Below are 23,324 nucleotides of genomic sequence, written 5' to 3'. Positions count from 1 at the left end.
TGAAAGAGCTGTATATTTATTGGGATGACACTCGGAATACTACTGTTCACAAATGAACACCTACACATACTAGCTACTTTAAAAATAAAAATAAACACACCTACGCAAAATCCGCTATATATGAGCACAAGAACTGACTCAGATCCATCTAATTGTACTACAGCGATTCTTAAATCTTTTAGATTCATTGTCCTCCTGGTTTTCATCCTGAATCGCTCAATCACATGCAAATGTCTCCTGCGTCCCTTCCGAGCTTGTCTGCGTAATCTCATAAACTCATTCTGAGCACACGGCACTGCTAACCAGACCCAATTACCCTTTGTGATCATCTAATTGGCCCCTTTTTGTAATGCTAATTCAAAGCAACAATCGCAGATTGTCTGTTTATGTATGCGTTTTCTGTTTGCTTCAGTATCCATGCCAGCTGGTCAGTGCACACTGAGCTTCACATGCTCAAACATTCGGCATTTATGACTTGATTTCTCATTCTGCTCTCGGATGCTTTATCGGTCCCATTGGAAATGACAGTAAATAAACAGAATGCCAGGCAGCTCAGAGTGTGTGTGTGTGTGCTGGGTTTCATGTGAATTGGTAGGGCCATCAGGCTCAGATGTGAAATTACTTGGAGCAATTAGCTTTAAGTGTTCATGGCCTTTAAAATTAGCATTTTTTTATGCAGTATTGCAGTATTTATTATACTGTAGATGAAAAGAAAACCACAATGATCCAATCAAATCCCAATGGACACAATCAAGTCCCGGCCTACATTTGTTCAAGCCGTTTCACTCGGATATTTGTCACTATAGGGATGAAAAGACTTCCATTTAATGCGACTTTAAAGTCAACATGAATTCTTAATGCAAGTTCTGTATTTTGTTGCTCCATCTTCTGAAACATCACATTATGGAAGTCAAATGGCTTGCAAATGTTTTATGTTGAGTTTAAGTCTTCTAGATGAGAAGTCCAACATTTCGCCTCTCTCTCAGCAGCATGAAACTTTCTTTAATTATGTCCTTCTGCTCTTGCTTGGGGCTATTAATGCATTTTTCCACATTATTGGCATTATTGGCTTTCCTAAGGTGACATTGTAGCATATCATATAAGATGCCTGCTTGCTGTCTTCATCCCTTTATCTCTCTCTCCCTCTCATACAACAGTATTCTATGAGTTATGCCACTCATTTGTTGACACACTCCATCAGACAGTGTCACAGTCAGCACTTTAGAGCAGCGATGGTGCATTAAGAATCTCGCTGCCAGGCGCTCTTTTATTTGTTAGTATTCACAGCAGGGACAAAGCTGTTTTTTATCTTCTCCTATAGTCTCCTATAGGAGTAGTTCACCCAAAAAGGAAAATCATTTACTCACCCTCATGTTGTTCTATACCCGTATCTCTTTATTTCTTCTGTGGAACATAAAAGGAGGCATTTTAAAGAATGTACTAGTTGTTACATCTCAAAGAGGCACAAAATCACTTTCACTGACCTTCACCTTGACTGTTCCCTGCTGGTGGAATGACCTGCCTAACTCAACCAGAGCTGCTGAGTCTGTAGCCATTTTCAAGAAACAGCTGAAGACGCATCTTTTTCAGCAACACTTGATCCATTAATACTAACATTAAATGTATGTGATGTTTTTTTCATGTATTACAATTAATGAGGCTTTCAAGCTTCAAGAAGTAAACAAAATCATCAAATTATAATATAAAATTGATGCACCTTGATGAAAATAAATGTTGTGATGGTATTTCCATCAAGAGGTGTACTGTATCAATTTATGGTCAAGATCTTGTATTGACAATGCAAGAGACTCTGTAAAGTCTACTCCATCACATCCCAACGACTTTCTATGAATTTAAGGTCTGGACTCAGAGGTGCCAATTCATGTGTGAAAATGATTCTTCATGCTCCCTTCCAACCATTCTTTCACATTTTGAGTCTGATGAATCTTGACATTGTCATCCTGGAACATGGCCATGATGTGTTTTCCTACGTATTTTTTATTTTTTTTTGGCCGGGCAGTGTATTATGATACTTGTATGAAAAGTTGATGTTGGCCCTGTCCCAAATGGCACACCTTGTATGCATTTGCAGTCTTGTGGACTTACAATGGCCGCCGAGTGCACGTGTCCGTTAAAGGATTAGTTCACTTTTAAAAAAACATTTGCTGATAATTTACTCACCCCCATGTCATCCAAGATGTCCATGTCTTTCTTTCTTCAGTCGAAAAGAAATTTAAGGTTTTTGATGAAAACATTCCAGGATTTTTCCCCATATTATGGACTTCAATGGGACCCAAACGGTTCAAGGTCCAAATGACAGTTTCAGTGCAGCTTCAAAGGGCTTTAAACGATACCAGACGATGAATAAGGGTCTTATCTAGCGAAACGATCGGTCGTTTCAAAAATAAATAAAAAAGTTTAAGTTTTATAAGAACAAATGCTCGCCTTGCTCTGTTCTGTGATGCGCGTTCGTGACGTCACGTAATACGCAATTACGTTGAAAAGGTCATGCTTGAAAAATTTCTGTCCTAAAGAAAATTTTCTTTTAGGCTTTTTAATATTAAAGCACCCAGGATACGCACACGAAATGGGCATTTTAAACGATAAACTGACACAAATACATTTGAATATGTGTATATGGTCCTCCTTCCGCACATTTGTAAACACGTCAAGCGTGACCTTTTCAACGTAATTGCGTATAACGTGACGTCACGAACGCGCATCACAGAACAGAGCAAGGCGAGCATTTGTGCTTATAAAACTTAAACCTTTTTATTTATTTTTGAAATGACCGATCGTTTCGCTAGATAAGACCCTTATTCATCGTCTGGTATCGTTTAAAGCCCTTTGAAGCTGCACTGAAACTGTCATTTGGACCTTGAACCGTTTGGGTCCCATTGGAGTCCATTATATGGGGGAAAATCCTGGAATGTTTTCATCAAAAACCTTAATTTCTTTTCGACTGAAGAAAGAAAGACATGGACATCTTTGATGACATGGGGGTGAGTAAATTATCAGCAAAAGTTTTTTTAAAAGTGAACTAATCCTCTAAGTCCACAAGACTGTAGGGTGTTCCATTTGTCATGTTAGCTTTAAAAAGGGTGCTTGCGAGCGCCTCATTTGCGGCCGATATGCACACTTTTGCCGAGCCCTCACTGAAGTGAGCCCCGCAGGAGACTTTCACCCGACAGTCAAAGCGGCATTACTTCAAGAAAGCGTGGACTCAAAGGAAGATTGCAAGGGCATAGGGTTCCATTTGGGACAGGGCCTTTGAGTTCATGTCCTTTTCAAACTTGAAAGTGTTAGTCTGGATTCATTATGATTTCATGGAAAAGAGAATCCTGGCAAGTTCTTTAATATTTCCCTTTTTGTGTTCCACATAAGAAAGGCTTGGTCATACAGGAACAACATGAGGTTGAGAAAATAGAATTAAAATTTTTGGGTAAATTACTGTATTACTGTATCCCTTCAAGTAATTTGTATTCTGTCATTCATCTCTTCGCTTTCTCATATTTTTTATTTTCTGTTCATTCCAATGTGTCTTCATTTTAGTAGTCTTTGCTTTGCATTCCTCTATCCCAAAAAACAACTTGTCACTCGCTTAAAAAACCCAGGCAAATGTGACCCGATCTGGCGAAATGAGTCGGAAGTCGCAACGTTCCATTTTAAGATATGGGCCGATTATGTGGAAAAACAATGAAAATAATAGATTTTTAAAAAAAATTTTTTTTTGCTAAATCTCAAAGAACAGACATTCAAAAATAATCTCCTAAAGTTTCGTAGTCCAGATAATTGAGTAAAGGTATTTAAATGACTATTAAATTTACAAAGTTTTACTAAATTCGCTCGAAATGCTTTTCTCAAATCCTCTCGTCACCTCTGAGCATTTCCCGGGAATCCCCTCAAACTGTCTCTGCTCTCCAAATATGGTGTTTCACGTTGTATAGGACCAATCAAAAAGCTTAGAAATGTACACAAACGCTGATCATTTGTCAATGGGAAGCCCCGTTTCGACTGACCGGCACGCGATTGGTCCAGCCATTCTCCTGTCAGACTCGCAGCGCTCTGTGTAAACAAGCTAGCAGATCTCCTCAGAAAGATTAAATATTATTAATTTGAGAAATATCGCTGTCAAAAGAGAGCAAAGTCGCCAAAAAGTCGCCAAAAGCGTTGAACTCACTGGAGGCTTCTAACCTAAGCTGCTGGTTATCAAGAGTGGCTAAGGCTATCAGTGATTGTTTTGGATCTGGAGACGTGTCATCCTCTGATGACAGCGACAGCGAAAGTGACAGCCCTGTGGTATTTATCGTGTATGGATGTGAGTGAGTGCAATTATTCTGTGAGTGTATTTATCTGCAAGGAGAATCCATTACAATGTGTTTGATTTATTTTAACCCAATATTTAACTGTTGGTATCTCCGTTATGAATATGTTACACTGTTATTGTCAACTAGCCTACACAAAGATATGATTGCATAGGCTAACATTATTTTTTCTCTGTTTCCTTGTCTCTCTGCCTCTCTCACTTTCTCTCTCTCTCTCTCTCTCTCTCTCTCTCTCACACACACACACACACACACACACACACACACACACACACCCTCTCTCAAGGAAAACTGTAGCACCTCTGTTCAATCTTTCTGATTTTAGTAAATGTTTGTAAAAGTGCCTTTGAAATTATGTATTCAAATAAAAACTTTAAAATAATTTGAGCTTCAGCATGGCATAATAGCATATATTAATGTCTTTGGTCAAATTAAGCTGTACAATAAATAGTTCATCCCTTTAAATGCAATGGATTTTGAAAGATATCAACAAAAAACGGGCAAAAAACTTTAAAAGCGATTTTCTCAGGTTTTCAGTTGGAAAAAGAGGACAGACGACCATATTTCAAATGTATATATCTTTACAACCATTCAAGGTATGACTTTGACTAGGATATCATTTGAAAGCTTATGGTCTCCTCTTTCCATTAATACCAAAATCTCAATTTTGAAATTTGGGTCACTGTGACTCATTTTGCTGGATCAGGTCACAAATCATGGCCCAGGAAAGAAAGGAAACCAGATGCTTACGGACCAGATTAACTCCTAAATAAATCCAAACTTTGGGCTTTGAAACATTTCTGGGGATTAACAAAGCACCATTGGTGTTTATTTTCAACAGACGGAGTGACTCACGAATAAGCAGTTTTATTTTGTTACACTTAAAATCTGGACTACTGTATTTTGCAACTCAATAAACATTCCGCAGAACTAGGTCAGAGATACGCAACAGAGCACGCCTGCGGACACAAACTCCCTAACCGTTTCTGAAGTGCATTGCGAGGGAGTCTGAGCTGCATGGGAAGTAGATACTGCGAGGCCACCCTGAGAACAGGAAGTTCTTTGAGTTCAGCCCAATTATAAGTTGTTGCATTGGAATGTGTGTGTTTAATGCCGACTTGGTGTATGTTTGTGTGTGTGTGTGTGGTAGGAGATAATGGTGTCATTTCACACTCAGCTGAATTTGTGGCGTCCCGCAGTGCCAGTTGCACTAGACTTGATCTGTGGAGTGACGGTGAGCATAGCAGACCATCAGAGACCAATGAGGCAAACACCACAAATAGGACTTTCATCTCCGCACCATGTTCCTCTGTATTGTATGTCTCTGAAAAGAGATCTGCCCTTGCGTTTTAGCAGTGTTAGGGACTAGCCTAGTTAAAGGAGTAACACTGCTAACTTAGCTATGTTATTTAAAAAATATACTTATTTCTAACCAGTAACATATTAAAGTCTGATTCATTTTAGTTCATTCAAATGAAATGAACTGCTTCTAAAATTATTCACCAATTCATCAATTGCCTCCATCGCATTTAATGAAATATTCAGCACTATGTTTTTGATTAATTAGGGTGTTTCGAATTATTAGTTGCATTGTAGTCTATATTATTCAATGAATCTGAACTGAACCCTATTTGAATCTGAGTCCTATTGCTGAACTGAATCAAAAGATTCAATTTACTGGGATGAATCAAAATCTGCTTACGTTTGCAAGTTAAGTCTTAAAGATCCTTATTGTTTGTTTTGTGCCAGATAAAAATCGCTCTCATTCATATATCATCAGATACTACTGATTTATTTATTATTTTTTAAAGATATTTCCTTCTTAAATAGCTTCAATGTATTTATTCAGCCGGTTTTAGCTGGTAACTTGTAGTGTTAAACTGCTTTAAAATGATGTGTAGCTTGTAGCTTGGTAATCGTCAGTTTCCAGGTAGCTTCTTGTGTTTGTTGTTTGCAGCTTGAGTATCGATGGAGCTCTTTATCACATGGAGTGGAAATGTTAGCATTTTCACATGAATATCTTTATATTCCCATAACTGCTTTTCCCTTTTATCGCTTAGCAGACACGCTGGACTGATTGTACCTTTTCATCTCTCTGTCACTGTCTCTCTCTCTCACAGGTGCTGAAGGGCAGCAAAAAGCTCTCCATGTCGGTGCGTTCTGTGGGCCGTATCCCAGGTGGTTATGTCACAAATCATGTCTACACCTGGGTGGATCCACAGGGGCGCAGTGTGTCCCCACCCCCTGACCTGCTGGCTGAGCATCGCAGTGCCACTCTGCGCAGGTCTAACAGTCAGGGCCGCAGCCACATGCAGCTTCTGCAGGACGGAGATGAGAAGAAGGTGAAGATTCACATTTACAGCAGTCCTTAATCGAGTTATAGCAAGTTTAATGTGTTTACATTATGCTTATGTAATGAGGATATGACCCAATTCCGATTAAGATAATGTAAGGCGGGTGCCAGTTAAGGTCCTGGGCTACCCTGCGAGAAAACAAAGGAAATTAACATTTGAACTCTTTTGCTATATTACCATCCCCATTCGAGACACGATCACACTTGAGTTGATCACCTCCCAATTTACACATCATTCCCTTCACCCATCCCTACCTGAATTCACCCAAAAATCTATATGGTTTAATATGAACAATTATCATACAGTATTATACATGTTTGGTGTCATTTGAAATGTCTCAGTGCGACTGGTACAAAGGTCTCATTCCCAAAGAAGTAAACCAAAAGGTAATAAGGTATTTAAGAGTTTAGAGATATCTTGTTAACTGCTGTGGGTGTGCCCCCATGTAAATCAACTTCTGTCCCCAGTAAGTCTGGGACGGTGATTAATGGAAATTCTCACTGTGAACTCATGTTTACATTTGAAAAGAGGTTTCTGCCTTGGTCTGAGTATTTAGGGAGATGCTGAAGAAGGCTCGGGGCTATTTGTAGCTCAAATTGGCACGTGATGCTGAGAGTGGCCGAGACTCTCAGTACATCACGTACTCTCAGCATCACGCATCTTTTCTCTTTATTCCAGAGCATTTGATGTTTTGTATTTATTATCTTTGAACTGATTATGAAATTGACTCTCCAGTTGTTTTCCCAAGTAGATTAAACGGATTCGTATGTTCCTGCAAGTTTTGCATCAGATTAGTGACAACTAATATTTGGCATCAATTCAAGTGTACTTGGTTTGCAAAGACAAGAAGTGAATTTCCGTTTAGAACAGCAAATGCTGCTCGGCCAATCTAAATTTGGGTGTGTCTTACCTCTGTTTTAATTTAATGTTACTTTAGAAAAGTGTATGTGGGAAACCACGACATGGCCAATCCAAAGCTAATATAAGAGAATGTTTGACATGTATATTATAATGTTGGTCAACTTATATATGTAATAGTGGCCATACCTCTACTGAAGTAAACGTTTAAATTAAATTCAAGTGTATGCAATTCCATGGTGGCTATACCAAAGTATCTTTGAGTGTGTAAACGTGAATGTGACCGATCTCAAGTATATAGCAATTTGATGATCAAAACTGACTAGATTGTGATCGTGAGACCCGCGTTAAAAACAGAAAACGTGAGGAACTCTGAGCGACATAGTTTTCTAATATGAACTGGTAAAATATACTTAAAGAGTTAAAAAGAATAATCAAACATTCGCTCACTTGATGCTCAGATATCATTAAAACCTTTTTCATTTATGGAGTCAGATGAAATAATGAGGTAATACATATGAGAAAATGTATTTCATTTAATGAAGTGTTGCGTAAAAGGAAAGACAGTAACGTGCAAAGACCTTCACCCATATTATTGGAAAACCGCCATTGGACCGATAAACAGGCTAACAATAATATACGCTATTGTTTAAAAGTTTGGGATCTTTATGATAATTTCATGTTTTTGAAAGAAGTCAGGGCTCATCACTAAGGATTATTTTCCGGGCCAATTGTTAAAAGTTTTACTTGAACCACCACAAAAAAGTAATAAATAAATAAAATAAAATAGATCTAGTTGTTGTTTTCTGTGTTTTTGATCCATGTAACCTCATATAAATTTAAAATCTTGTTTAAGACAAGTAAACCTAGACCTTGCGGTTGTGTTCGTTCCATTGACTTGCACCTCGTGCTTTTAACAGCAAAAACGCATCCTGTGTTAACCGGTCCTTACACATGAGCTTTATTTCTGTTAAAAGCTTTACAACTGTTTACGTTCACTTAAGACATAACTGGCTATGTTTACTAGGATACTCGCCAATATGGCCATTTTTGTCATAATTGTGTGTGAATATGCCCATTCAAGCACAAGAACATGTGAAAGAGAACTCAATTCAATATTTGTGCACTGTCTGAGACGCGCCTTTCTGGGCAAGCGCTTCTGATGCGTCATCTTGCACTTAATTAAATATATAAATTGGTCAATCTTAAAAACACATTAAAAAATGACAACCCCCACCCCCCCAAACAAAAACTTACTGACCCCAAACTTTTGAGCAGTAGTGTATTTGTCCATGTAAACAGTTTGTTAGGTGAAAGTTTCTTGTTCATAAAGTAAAGGTGTGGGCGACAGTTACATAGTTGTTCAAATACAGTATGGATGGAGAACTTCTGATCATTTGCATGTGCAAGAGCCTTCAAAAACTCAATGCTAAAGCTACGTTGTTTACAGCTCACCAGCTTCAATAAATGGATGTCATTTTAAGTGTTCTGCTCCTGTATAGGTTGAGTGCAGAAATGAGTTTTCACTGGTGTGCAAGAGAGGAGCGAAAGAAGAATTTGCCTTGTCTTTCATGAAATGCTGTCTATGCTATTATTTCTGTAAACCAAAGCTCTTTATCTTATTTGTGCCAGCTGATGACAACCCCAATGATGCTGAAGTGCCATTGGACCACTGCCCTTTTCTATAAGTCATAATTTATCTGCTGTCACGCATGCATATCTCTGGGCTAAACTATCTGTGATCATCTCCCATAACTAATGGGCAGTAGCACTTTAAGAAGGGGATTTAAAACTAGCCCTGATATGGTTCACCTGGGATGTTTTTTTTGGTACTTCTGATAAGCGTTTTGTGCTACTTTGATTTGACTGAGTTAAGAACCAGGAGCATGTGTGTGCGTGTGGCTGTGTGTGTTTGATTTGCATTTTACAGAAGTCTTTCTGGTAAACATACACAATGTGTACTCGGCTGATAAACCCTTTACGCCGATGCATTTCCATTTAGAACAATGCCGTCTGTTGGGGCAAATCCAAACCGGTGGATTAGTGTTTGGGGCTAGATGTCTTTTTATCAGACAATTATTGAATATGTATGAAACATTAAGTGGCAGCAAATACAAGAGAGTCTGTTCCGCAGTTACTCAGTCTCCATCAGACCTGAACAAAACTAAGACATCTGCAGTTGAATGCAGGTGCCCTGTTATGAATTTTAAACTCTGAATTAAATATATAAATCAATGAAGGGTGAGGGAAAAAAATTATTTTGTTTTCACATCATTATATGCCTAAGGAACTGTGAACACACACTGTTTGTCGAATAAATTAAGCAATCAATCACTGAACATTGTCCATTTTGGCTCATTTTAAATGAGAACCGTTTTCTGTTTGCAGCCCAAATTTACCCTAGCACTATTCCTCACCCCTGTATTTTCTTATACTCTTACCTATGTGCCAGAATTTGTTAAATGTGATTATAGGGAGAGTTTTATGAGCTGTTCATCCAGGTGTAAATCTTCCAAGGCTATTGGAGAGCGCGCGCTCTTTCTCGGGCCCTGCGGCCGTTGGAAGCGAGAGCGCTAGCGTGGCGCGCGGCTTCATCAGTACTGCACAGCGCAGCAGAAATCTCCATCGGTCCGCCCTGATTTACTACCCTGCTTGCTCGGGTCTCACATCACGGTGAAGCAATTTGCAGGGTAATTCTGACAAATTCCTGGGTACTGATACAAAAGTTGCGTCGAAAGCTCTGTTGGAAGCCAAAATCTATTTAGCCTCTAGCACGCTTCTAAAGAAAAATAAAACATAAATATAAGGAGCCATTCATGGGAAAGACATTTATAAATGTGTGGCATTATGAACAATGACACAGTATGGCCCTACGCCACCTTGACCTTTCAGGGATGGCTAGTACTAACCTTTAAGCAGCGTGCTAGTGAGCGACAGATGCTTTTGGTGGGTTCTGGTGTATGGAAGAGACGACGCGCTGCTGCATTGATCTCCCAGAGCGCGCAGGCACTCCGGTGACCCCCCTTTGATTGGCTCTGCTGGGATTCTATGATGCATTCTAATCACAGCACTATTGTTGCTTTTGTTAAGAGGTCATGGGAGTCACATTAGTCCTTCTGCTGGTTCAGCAGATCTGCCATTTGCTATGGCACATGGGTTGTTATAGTCGAGAATTATAGTTGTAAGGCACAGTAATGGGTGCTCTAGGTTTGAGAGGTAAATTGTAACAACACATTGTGTTTGGGAAATATATTAATTTCCTTGTCACACCTCAGTGTCAATGCCACATTACAGAGATTTGTTTGGGTGTGTAAAGCAGCCTGTGTATTGTATTTGGTAACTTATGGCACTCTTCAAAATGTCTGATTGTTATTGCATTAGATACAATGTCAAACACGTGCATTCGTTTTAAAGAAACAGAGCACAAACTGTAACGTTTCAGGCTGAAGATGAGGCAGGTGGAGCGGATCTAAATGCAGCAGTTACTTTATTAAATAAATCGAAAGAGCGAAATCCACAAATGAAGGTTAAAGAAACTGTGTGCATAAGCACAGATAACACCAGACAATAAGTGGATGAAACTGAGGGCGCATTATATATATAAAACTAACAAAGGATCAAAACGAGGAACAGGTGTGTGAAATCAATTAAACAATAAATAACCATGATAACCAATGATAAACGTGCTAGAAACCTTGACAGCAGAAAGGAAGCACAGGAAATAATGGCAAATGATTAGCCATTACTTCAGTCTTCAGAGTCACATCCTTCAAAAATCTTTCTAATATGCTAATTTTGGTGCTCAAGAAACATTTTGTACTATTTTCCATTTTTAAAACAGTTGTACTGTTTAATATTTTAGTGGAATCTGTGATATACTGTGTGAAATATTCTGAAACATTAAAAATGGCACTTTTGATCAATTTATTGCATCCTTGCTGAACAAAAGTAAAAAAAAAAGTTAATATTGTTCAAAATGCATTAAGTGTGAAATGTATTAATTTGATTTACAATGCCTTCCTCTTCACAGGTAAATTTGGTGCTGGATGACGGCCGTTCTCTGGGTCTCATGATCCGCGGAGGGGCTGAATACTCTCTGGGTATCTACATTACAGGTGTAGACAAAGGGTCTGCAGCGGAGTGTGGAGGACTGAAGGTACAATTTATGCCTATTTTACCCACATCCTTTCATTTGATCTATTTTTTTAGCATTTTTTTCCTTAATTTTGTTTTACCGTGACCACTAACTGTCTCACTGTTGAGAGTATTTCACACTCCCCTAGTCTATCTTTCTTTTTCACTTAATGCATTAATTGATCCACAACTCTGACATGTTAATTATCAAGTTGATTTTCTTTTTCCAAATATGTAAGCTTTTAGTCTTGTATCAAGGTTTACCTACATTTGTGAGCAACAGCCAGTGGGGCCCATGAGGAAAGCAGCTTAGTAAACAGACTTCACAATGTATTTGTGAAAATGCAAAAAAGGTTTCTATGATGGTTTGGATTAGGGGTAAAGTTAGTGGTTAGAATATATCATTAGCTCAATGTAAAAACAGTAGAAGTCAGTGAAAAGTCCCAACCAAGATGTACCGTTCTTCCTTCGCCCACTATCCAACAGGCACCCCATAAACCCGACGGTTTGTTGATTGATAAAACATGTTTGTTTATTCCGGCTTAAAGTGTCCAGCTGGTTTTACTCTACCTGCTTTCAGTTGAGCAATTCCTTCAAGTGTCTTTGTGCATGAAAGATGAAAAAACTAATTATCAGAATTCACTGTGAACTGCGTGTGATTTTTCTCCAGCTATTCCCCTGTTTCATAATAGGCCCAGACATCCTGCGTTTATTCTCTTTATTCATTTTTGCCACTATTTGTGGTGAATATCATTATTATGTGGTGTTAGAGAAAGTTTTAAGCTCTTTTCAATCTGGCAGCTCGCTTTGTGCCCGGCCTTTAGATTCATGATGGGATTGAGAGGAGAAGGCAGTTTAAAGGGAGGGCGATCCAGATACGCTCTGTGGAGAGAGAGAGTTGGAGAGAGTGTTGGATGTTTTATCTTCAGGCCATATGTCTGTTCAGAAGAGAGATGTGAGATGGATTTCTGGGCAGCAGCGGAAACAAACATGAAAGCAGCAGCATTTATCATGTCACATATATGAAAAAAACCATGGCATATTTATGATAAACAAATACAGTACTGTTCAAATGTTTGGGGTCAGTAAGATTTGAAAGAAATGAATACTTTTATTCTGCAGCAGAGGCATTATTTTGATCAAAAGTGACAGTAAAGACATTTAAACAATTTATATTTTGTTTGTACGTTCTATTCATCAAAGAATCCTGTAAAAATGTATTACAGTTTCCACAGAAATAGTAAGCAGCACAACTGTTTTCAACATTGATAAAAAATAAGAAATGTTTCTTGAGCAGTAAATCAGAATATTAGAATAATTTCTGAAGGATCATGTGACACTGAAGACTGGAGTAATTCAGCTTTGCCATCACAGGAATAAATTACACTTTAAAATATATTAAAATGGTAAACTGTCATTTTAAATTGTAATAATATTTCACAAATAAATGCAGCTTTGGTGAGCATAAGAGACTTATATCAAAACATTAAAAAATCTTACCAACCCCAGACTTTTGAACGCTGATGAAATAGTTTACCCAAAAATTAAGATTCTTTGATCATTTATTCACCCTATAACTGTAGACTGTTATGCTTTTCTTTGAAACACAAAAGGAGAACTTTTGAAGAATCTTTACACAGCTAATTTCCATGCATCAATATGAAAAGTGAAGCATTGTGTGTGCAACATGGACTATTTTTATAGTGTTATTTTGTCCTTTTTGTAGCTTTACAGCTGTGGTCGCTATGAACTTTCGCTGTAAAATTGGCAGGTAAGCCCTCGAGTTTGAGCCACCACTTCAGAGTGAGAAAATAGCTTTCATCCAAATAGCCCGACACTCAGAGTGATTGTGTTATTATGGTGTTAGCAGCAGATGAACCCCTGACCCGACACCCTGATATAGACACACACAAACAGAAAAATACAAATGCACAGATCAATGGAACCAGGTGGATGAGCCATCTATTTCCCAACAGGTCCCATCAGATGGATGTAAGGCCAGGAGGTCTGTAGAGAGGTTGCTTTCAATATGCGCAGCTCCATATGTACTTATCCATATATCCATATAAATATCCTGCCAGAAAAGAAGTATAAATTGGTATTGCCAACAAATCCCTATTCGTTCAAAACAGGAGGAGGAGGAGGAGGAGGAGGAGGAAGTTATCCATTTTGGAATTACTGGACTTTATAAATATTAATGCTGTGTTCCGTTCAATTTCCGACTTGGATCAAATTTCCAGTTTTGAGACTTTCGAATCAGAAATCACAAATTGACTTTGCCAATATGTGTCGTTTGATGGCATGTTGCATAGCAGAGACAGATTTTAATGTTAAAATGCTTTCTGTTATCCAGTGTTGGGGAAGCTACTCAAGATTTAACTACAATCAATCAAATTCTTTTGAATGTAGTTAGCTACAAAACAAAACTACATTGAAGCTACATTGGAACAGTGTCTTTATAAATATACTGTATATCAGAATAATTATCAAATGATATAATTTATTATTACAATAAGTCTTTATTTTTTTACGGTTTTGCCAGTGACTTAAATCTTTTGATTCAGTTCACTAAAAAGTCCTAAATTAGTTTGCTAATTAAAGTAGAAACACCCTAATTTATAAAAACACAGGGTAACATTTTACAAACCAGACTCTTTCAGGCCTTTGCAGACCTTTTACATTCACAAACAGCTATATTACACTGCATGAATGGTATTATTCGAAAAAGCTTATAGGACCTTATTGTAAAGTGTTACCACATTGGGTAATGCACAGCGGTATTTCACTGAATATATGGCAATTAAAAAAAAAAATCATCCGTGAATTGTTTTCTTGAACAGGCTCATGTCCAAATGAACTGATTCAGTGAAAATGAAACGCTCCCCACTGTAACATATCAGACTTTTGCAGATTAAAAGGTTATTGCTTCAGCTCACAGTGTTTACAATACAGCGTGACATTAACAACAGCAACACAGCATTTTGTGACACCCATACTTTGTTGGAAGATGTAGCTTGTTAAATTTTGAAAAGAGCTACTGAAAAATGTCCAACCTGCATGCATTTCTATATAAAATAAGATATTTTGAAAAACGTCTCAACGGTACTTTGTCTGTACTGTACAATGAAAGACAATGGGGTCCAATGTTGTTTATTCCACACTGCCATAGAGGAATGTGCTTATCATACACTCAGGATAGTGGTGATGGATGCATTAAGTCTTATCTCTAAAATGATTATGACCGCAGTAGCACATTCTTCCACAGGCAACATCAGCACTTGTTTGCAAACATCATCTGTTTTCCTATATCACTCCTTGCATTTATCTTTATCTCAAACCCTGTGGTTTAGTTTGAGGTCTTTGAGGCAGATACAGCTCATGGAGTTTTAATTGGATGGAATAATGGGTCTCTGGTCCTCAGTGTTTCAGAGCACAAAACCCTTACTGACCTCAGAAGAGCTGGAGTTAATCAGAACTTCCGCAGTGTAGAAACAGTGCGTGCGCATGGTTGCCAGATTGCAAATATTAAGTAAAACACAGGGCAGAAAATGTATCATTTTAACAGAAAAGCTCTGATTGGGGGATTAAAAATCTTCAAATCTGGCAACCGAAGTACACAGATATCGTTCAGTGATGTTGGTCTCGTCTTCATCTTAGTCGGGGAAAAAAAGGTTGTTTTTCAGTTAATCAGTGTGCACTCGCTGTAATGGTCATATTACTAAAACCCATAAAAAGGATAAAGGCTTTTTAGGACTTAATTTAACACAGTTTTTAGTGAAACTCAGCATTTTGAAGAGCCACTGCTCCATTAGCTAATATTGTGAACCTGAAGCCTGAGATTCAGACAGTTACTAATTATTTTTCATTCAATAAATCTGACCATGTTTCTTTCCATGGTTTCTCATATCTCTCAATCTCTCATAGGTTCTCATAATTTTTACTTTTTATTTTTTAGAATCTATCATTCCATTCTAGATAAAATGCATCAGTTGTTAAACTGTCAAGTACATTTAATAAAATTCTTTGAAATTATTTAAAATATATTTTTTATTTTAATTTTGTAAGTTTAAGTTTTAAAAGCAATCTATGTCTTAGAATCCATTGTTTTTCTTCTGGATAAATTGCATTTTATTTAATTATTTATTTTACTGTCAAGTATATTCTTTGACAAGATCTAAAAATAAATCTTGAAGCTGATCTTTAAGTTAAAATCATATAACATTGCCCTGCCAGTTTCCTTGAAAATAATCGCAGGACCTCAGAGGCTTTTATACAGTGCTGTCTTGTACTTGCAAATTGCTTGAATATCTTTGATCTGCAGTTAGATGTCCCCTCACCTATGCCCGACGCGCTTTTCACCTTAATAATATTTTATAGCCCATACTTTTTAAAGCTGTCACGATTTTTATCAGTCATATTGAGCGGCCGGTTCCTTCTCTATTCAGCTATCCACCCTGCGTCACATAAAGCCAATTCACTTTGGTCCTTGAGGAGTTTTAGAAGAAAGTAATTTGCCGTGGAAACTTTCGCCCAGGGGAGTCGTACACTTTTACTGTGATATTTGGGGACTTTTTCAGTTTTCAAGTTTTCAACTCTTGAAGCACATAGCCACATCCACAGACTGATAGGCAGTCTTTCAGAAAAAGTAGGCTGTTCATCATAAGAAAAGTCCCTTCGGACTAAAAAAAAAGCCTTTTAGACTGTGAACGTGACTACTTTTGCACATTTGTAATCCACTTTGAAATGGTCACGCCTCTGTGTGATTGACAAATATGGTCGTTTTAATGAAGAAGCATCTGCACTGTGGGCAGATCTGTCTGTATTGCTGCTCCTGCCACTGTGAGTGAGTGTTACTCAAACTTTAAGTACTCTTGGTGTTGCCATAAGTCTAAAAAGCTCATTAAGTACAATGATGAATGAATTGAACGGATGGGCTAAGCACCACTATGTCCGTATTCAGAGCATGGCAGGTCATCAGAGAATGGCAGAAAGAAAGATGGAGAGTGAGAAGGACAGACAGTGGTTAAAATGGATATAAAAGAATGATGACATGACAGATTGAAAGACAAAAGAGAATACAAATTATCTTATTCTAGTGTCCATATCTCTGAATACCTCAACAAAAAAAATAGATTTAAAAACGTTTTTATAACCTTATGTGAAAAAAAACTAAACTTAAAACAATAACATAAAGAACAAAAATGCAGAATAGTTGTCTATATAGAAAAACTAAAGAAAAATACAATAGATAAAGAATATATAGAATGCATAAAGAATAGTGTGTTACACAGGTGAATCTGATGATTGAAAAAATCTAAATTTTTCAAATTACTGTTATTAAACTGTATTCTGAAGTATTCTGCAGTCAATTTTGTCAAGCTTTATAGGAGAACTAATTTTATCCACCTTATTCCTGATGACCTTACTGCGTTTTGAATTATGGGTGGCACTTCCAGTTTGGGGAACTTCCATTCAAAAAGGCTGAAACGAATCATTTCAAATCATAAGGTTGCCCTGCAAATAAAGCTGATCCGTCAGTTTGACTGGATGAGGTCAATTTTCCTTCATGATTTATTTTCAGACATCATGAGAATAAAGTTATACTTGGTATTTTAACATGACATGTTATAACAAGAATATCTATGACAAGAACTCTTTTCAGTCGCTGCTTTCTTTTCCTCATGATTTTTTTTTTTTTTTTTTTTTTTTTTTTTTGCTGTAAAAATGTGAAATATGAAAAAGGACAACATATACTGCACATTTGTGGTCTGTTCTCCCGAATTTAATTTACGATATATTCCATTAATTATTCACTGGAATGTACAAAGAATCTCTCGTTATTCGCCTCAAAGTTTGTTTTCACAGGTAACGTTAAATGCAATTTATAATCTGTCAAACTGATGGAAATCACAATAGTATTATGATGAAGTTAATGAACATTTTTGATTAAGGCAAGTTACATAATACAGATGTACAGTATATTACTACAGTGATATTTAACCTATCCGTTATTGCTGTGGAAAGACTTGCGCTTTTAGGGTTATTTGGTCTGTTGAAAGTACCTTGTTGATGCTTTACACTTTTAAATTTCCTTTCAGTGTTCGGTGGTTGAAGGGTGAGTAGATTAATGTCATCTTATTGTGACACTTTTTAACGTATTGCGTTCATAGAGCGAGCCTTTTCACTGATTGTTTACAGCTTAACGGAAGTTACACCCATAATTCGCGCAAAGCGTCATGGGGCGTAGGAATAAGGTGAATTCAGAGCCCGTCTACGGAGAGCCTGCCCACTCCCTATTAAGCCCTGTTGTACCGAATTTTGGTTGTAGTACCACCAGAGTTCCACTGGGGGCGATTGCCATGAGTGCAAAATGAATGGGAGTCAATGGGGCTAGAGAGCTAAATTTGTCTCTTTCACCCGATTGCCGTTGAGAAATCTCAGATCTGATTGTAGATTTTGCAAGTTCAACATGGGTTTTAGGTCGAAAGTTGAATGAACGAGTACTTATGTCCTTTCGATTTCTTACAGGTTGAGTTGTTGTTGCCCATAACACGCTAGCATTCTGCTAATGAACGCTGATTGGTCAGTGAAGGACTGATTACGACCAGAGATCCCGCTTGATGGCATCGTGGCATCCAAAGCGGGACCACAAACAAACAAAACAAAAACAAGTCTAGCACGCGTGTTTACCTGTGTCAGCTGCTGTGTTGTCGATGCCTCGAGAGAAAAGAAAGTGCAGAGCGCGAAAGCACCAAAGTGACTGAAGGATTGCCGTAAAGCAGTATCTCTGGTCGTACGTGTATGACGTCATTGACACTTTAAAAGACTTTTTAAAGCAAATAAGTGACTCAAAAAAATCTAACACCCAGCAATGTGTAATTTATTTGCATCTCCTTTCGAGTACAACATTCAAATTACTAGACAAAAAATTATATCCTGAGAAAAGTGGATTTTTATTGGTATAGCGCCATAGACCTCCATTCATTCTGCACTCGTCCTGTGAGCGCCCTCATATGGAATCAGAGAGGAACTGCAACCAGTTCAGAAGCCGGAAGTTTACTGAGAGTGAAACTTCTCGCCTTATTAGACATTCTCTGGTGAATTGGAGGGCTCTTAAGCCTGGAACACACCAAGCCGACGGTCGGCCATCAGGCAGTTTCCGTGCATCAACCGACTAAATCTTCTCAGTGTGTTCCGCACATAGACTGTGGTTCCGCACCGTCGGCTGAAATTGGTCCTCGTCGGCTTTGTAACGGCGTCGGGCCGTCGGTGAAAGAGGGAACTCTGATTGGCTGTTCAGCTTAGTGAACGAGGCAGTGCACGAAAATAATAGCAAAACAGCAAGCAAAGTCCAAACGGTACAGATAAAAGGCTGTTCTAATGTTACGTCATCTTACCTGAGTGTTCCTTGGCGCATAATTCAATATTAACACGAGAGGAGTGGAATAAAGAAAGTGTTTAGCAGGATTGATATTCAAAACGGTAAGCACGCAGTGCTTTGTTTACGGTGTGTGTATCTGCTCGGCAGCGTCTGTTTCCCTTTTTGAATGACGAATATAGATGAATATATCTACAGAAATAGACGGTTGTCTCATTTACACGCAGGCGCAGAACACGCTTTCTAGCTAACAGTCGGCAGTAGTTCTCTCGGTGTGTTCAAGTGCAGCTTTTAACCCCGACGCGAGGCGACAACACAATCGGCTTTCATCAGCGCTAGTTAGTCGGTGTCAGCTTGGTGTGTTCCAGGCTTTAAAAGCATGACATTTTTTAAAAGTACACATTATTTTATGACAGTTTTTTTTTTTTTTTTTTTACAGTACAGAGTATTTTAAAACCGTTTTTACAGTTAGCCTATATTTTTACCTGTCCGTTGCATTTGATTTAATAATTCTAGCCAACAAAAGCTTGTGAAGAACTTGGGACTTTTTATGTATTCTGTTTAGTGTTCATTTCGTTAACAAAATCTATGATGAAAAACAACCTTTTTTCCCACGACTAAGATGAGACGAGACCAACATCACTGAACGATATCTGTACAATACAAAATATTACTTTCAAGCTTTCATGCTTAAAATGCTGCGGAAGTTCCGCCAATGATCTGAAAACACAGACAAACTTGTTAGCTGGAGTTCAGCAAACTCCATTTAAGATATTCTGCTTAAATTAAAGTGTCATTAAGTCAGTCTGTGTTCTTTAGCTGTTTGTGATGAACTGTAATAAATCCAAACTAGGATCTCGACTGTATTTGCAATTGCGGTTGCTGAATAACTGCACTTACACAACCTCTGTGTGACAGCACGTCTCACACATTCCCAAACATTTACCCCCAGTTTCAAAGACAAGGCTTTGCTTTTAACTGAAAGCAACTTGTACTGAGATATCTTAAAATGTCAGTGTCAGTGCCATTGTTTTGTCTCAAGAAGCACACCAGTAATGTTTTTTTCTAAGGCACATTTAAAAAAGCTACTTAAATGTCCTAATTGAACGAAGGCCTAATCCTGGCTTAATCTAAGCTGTGAAACCAGGCCTAAAACGACAAAGGGGAAAAAATGAATATGTGTAAAGACAGATATTTATATTCTTGTACTTGGCTTACAGCAGTAACCTCTAAATTACTTTGCTAAATGAAGAATGAGTGATGCACTGTGTTCTGATGTTTGACGTAGAGCAGATGTTATTCCTCTCACAGACCTGGATTTGTAACAAAGCGTGATTGCTGTGTGCATTAGCCCGCTGTTCCCGATTGCTGTACGGATATTGGAGTCATTTGGGGAAAACAAGCAGCCAAGCTGATTTCTCATCCTTCTTCTGTTTCATCATCTTCTTCATCCTCCATCACTATAGAGATGCGGGAAGGAGAGAAATGTCAGGGATGCCATGGTCGGGGCAGGCGTTTTTCCAAATGCCAAGCATTTTTCTCATCACTCTCGAGGGCGTTTGCACTGACAGCGATGAAATCTCTGGAGGCCTTCGAGTCTTTGCTGTTGGTTTCTTGTTGACTGCTCAACTTTCTAGCCGACTGCATGCTTTCCCATTGGTAGTCGCAGCATCACCCGCTGCTCATTTGCATTAAGTTGTCTCTCATGTTGTTGGAAATCGATGTCTCTAGTTGAAAAATGAATGACTGCAGGTTGCTTTGAGGCTACAAATCACCGTCATTCCTTCAGGGCAAGAAGTGCAAAATGCAATGAAAGAAAAAGAGATGGAGGAATTTTAAAAAAAGAAAGAGAGAGATTATAGAGTGGTGCAGGGATGACGTATTTTTGTGGGCCAACCCAGAAGTTAGCATCACCCTGGTTCCCTCGACAAAAATCCTATGGGATTTTTTCACTTACTTTTGGATTATTGCAGAAAATAAAGTCTTTTGAAGATAAGTCAGTGTACCCACAAAATGTATTTTAACAGTAAACTCTAAGTTAAAAAATAGTATTTTTTAGTTTTTTGGGTCAATAAATAAATACGGTAACACTTTATTTTAAGGTGTCATTGTTACAGTGTAATTATGTATTTAAGTACTGAGTGATATTAAATAACTAGACTAACTACATGCACTTACTATAGGGTTTGGGTAGGATTAGGATTTGGTTGAGGGTTAGTTGCATGTAATTATGCATAATTAACTGTTATTACTATGGTAAGTACATGTAACATATGTAACAAGGACACTGTAAAATAAAGTGTTACCATAAATACAATAGAGCAAAGATACAAATTAAATAATCAGTGATTTCAAGGTTTTTCAGGTAGGTCTAACAGTAGTTTTCAGGTACAGAAATTAAATAAAGTGATCAAATGTAAAATAACATTGCATATAATCTTCACTGTACAAATTAAATAAATGTAAATCCTTATTAAAGTTACAAAACGATATTCAGTGAAGAGCAGTGCTTGATTTCTTTGTCTTTTGTAGTTTGATTCGCATTAAAAACACAAGACAGCAGCAGGAATATTAGGCTGCTGTCACTTTAAGACTAATGCACGGATCCAATATAATGATACACATGTGTTCGATCTGCTTACTTACTGCTTCTGCTTACCATAACTGACTATGTTTACTTGGATACTCGCTAAAGGGGGCATTTAATTTGTTCGTTTAAGCGCAAAGAGGCGTGAAATAATTAATTTTATTATTTGTATGCTGTCTGAGAGGCGGAGCTTCGGGTGTGTGCGCACAAAACTTCTCACACAGCGAACTGTCACGTTCCACACTTAATGAAACAAAGGAAGATCCAATAGCAGTATGAATTAAGGGTGATCCAAAAGCAATGGTCAAGTCCAGGCATGGGTCAAAATCCGATAAGGCAATCCAAAACAAGACACAAACAGGAACAGGCAGGAAACGGACACAGAAGTGGCGTGAAATACAACAAGGACTCCGTAACAAACACTAAACAGGCAGGGTATTTATACACAGGGAATGACAATGATAATGGGAAACAGGCTGAGTGCAATGATCAGTGATAAGGGACAGCTGAGTGCAATGAAAAGACAAGGATCATGGGGAATGTAGTTCAAGAGTGTGCTGGACACCGTGAGGAAGGAGGACATCTAGTGGTGACCCAAAGAACATAAACCAGACACTGTGACATAACCCCCCCTCTACGGAGTGGCTCCCAGACACTCCAAGACAGGACACGGAACAAAACAAGAGTTCAGGAGGGAGGTGGCACGGTTGAGGATCAGGGGGAGGGACGGGGGGCCAGGTCCATGAAGTGAAACAGAAACAGGGGGTAACAGACTCAAAGGGGGCCAGGGTGACACAGACAGTTCATCGGCCGGCCAGGGTGAAGCAGACGACAGTCCATCGGGTGGCCTGGGCGGAGCAGACTGTGCAGACGGCCAGGGCAGAAACGTCAGTCCATCAGGCGGCCAGGGCAGAGCAGACGGTCCCTCGGGCGGCCAGGGCAGAGCAGACGGTCCCTCGGGCGGCCAGGGCGGAGCAGACGGTCCCTCGGGCGGCCAGGGCAGAGCAGACGGTCCCTCGGGCGGCCAGGGCAGAGCAGACGGTCCCTCGGGCGGCCAGGGCGGAGCAGACGGTCCCTCGGGCGGCCAGGGCGGAGCAGACGGTTCCTCGGGCGGCCAGGGCAGAGCAGACGGTCCCTCGGGCGGCCAGGGCAGAGCAGACGGTCCCTCGGGCGGCCAGGGCAGAGCAGACGGTCCCTCGGGCGGCCAGGACAGAGCAGACGGTCCCTCGGGCGGCCAGGACAGAGCAGACGGTCCCTCGGGCGGCCAGGACAGAGCAGACGGTCCCTCGGGCGGCCAGGACAGGGGAGACGGTCCCTCGGGCGGCCAGGACAGAGGAGACAGTCCCTCGGGCGGCCAGGGCGGAGACGACACCTCGGGCGGCCAGGGCGGAGACGACACCTCGGGCGGCCAGGGCGGAGACGACACCTCGGGCGGCCAGGGCGCAGACGACACCTCGGGCGGCCAGGGCGGAGACGACACCTCGGGCGGCCAGGGCGGAGCAGAAGACAGTCCATCGGGTGGCCACGGCGGAGACGACCCCTCGGGCGGCCATGGCTCAGGAACTGGAACAGACACCACCGGCTCAGGTACTGGAACTGGAACTGGCACCACCGGCTCAGGCACTGGAACTGGCACCACCGACTCAGGCACTGGAACTGGCACCACCGACTCAGGCACTGGAACTGGC

General features: G+C 39.5%; 1 protein-coding gene across 3 annotated transcripts in view; it reads left to right on the top strand.

The window, feature by feature from the left end:
• whrna (whirlin a) overlaps positions 1–23,324 on the top strand; it is a 116,144-nt gene that overhangs the window by 46,400 nt on the left and 46,420 nt on the right. For all 3 annotated transcript variants that reach the window (XM_081391612.1, XM_081391613.1, XM_081391614.1), the window contains 2 exons: positions 6,446–6,667; positions 11,568–11,693. In XM_081391612.1, coding sequence (XP_081247738.1) covers positions 6,446–6,667; positions 11,568–11,693 — 348 coding nt within the window. The remainder of the gene's footprint in view (positions 1–6,445; positions 6,668–11,567; positions 11,694–23,324) is intronic.

Source organism: Scardinius erythrophthalmus (assembly GCF_964197995.2).
Source record: "Scardinius erythrophthalmus genome assembly, chromosome: 17".
Taxonomy (NCBI): domain Eukaryota; kingdom Metazoa; phylum Chordata; class Actinopteri; order Cypriniformes; family Leuciscidae; genus Scardinius; species Scardinius erythrophthalmus.
Note: the sequence above shows the minus strand (reverse complement) of the source record. Positions and strands in the feature narration are given on the sequence as shown.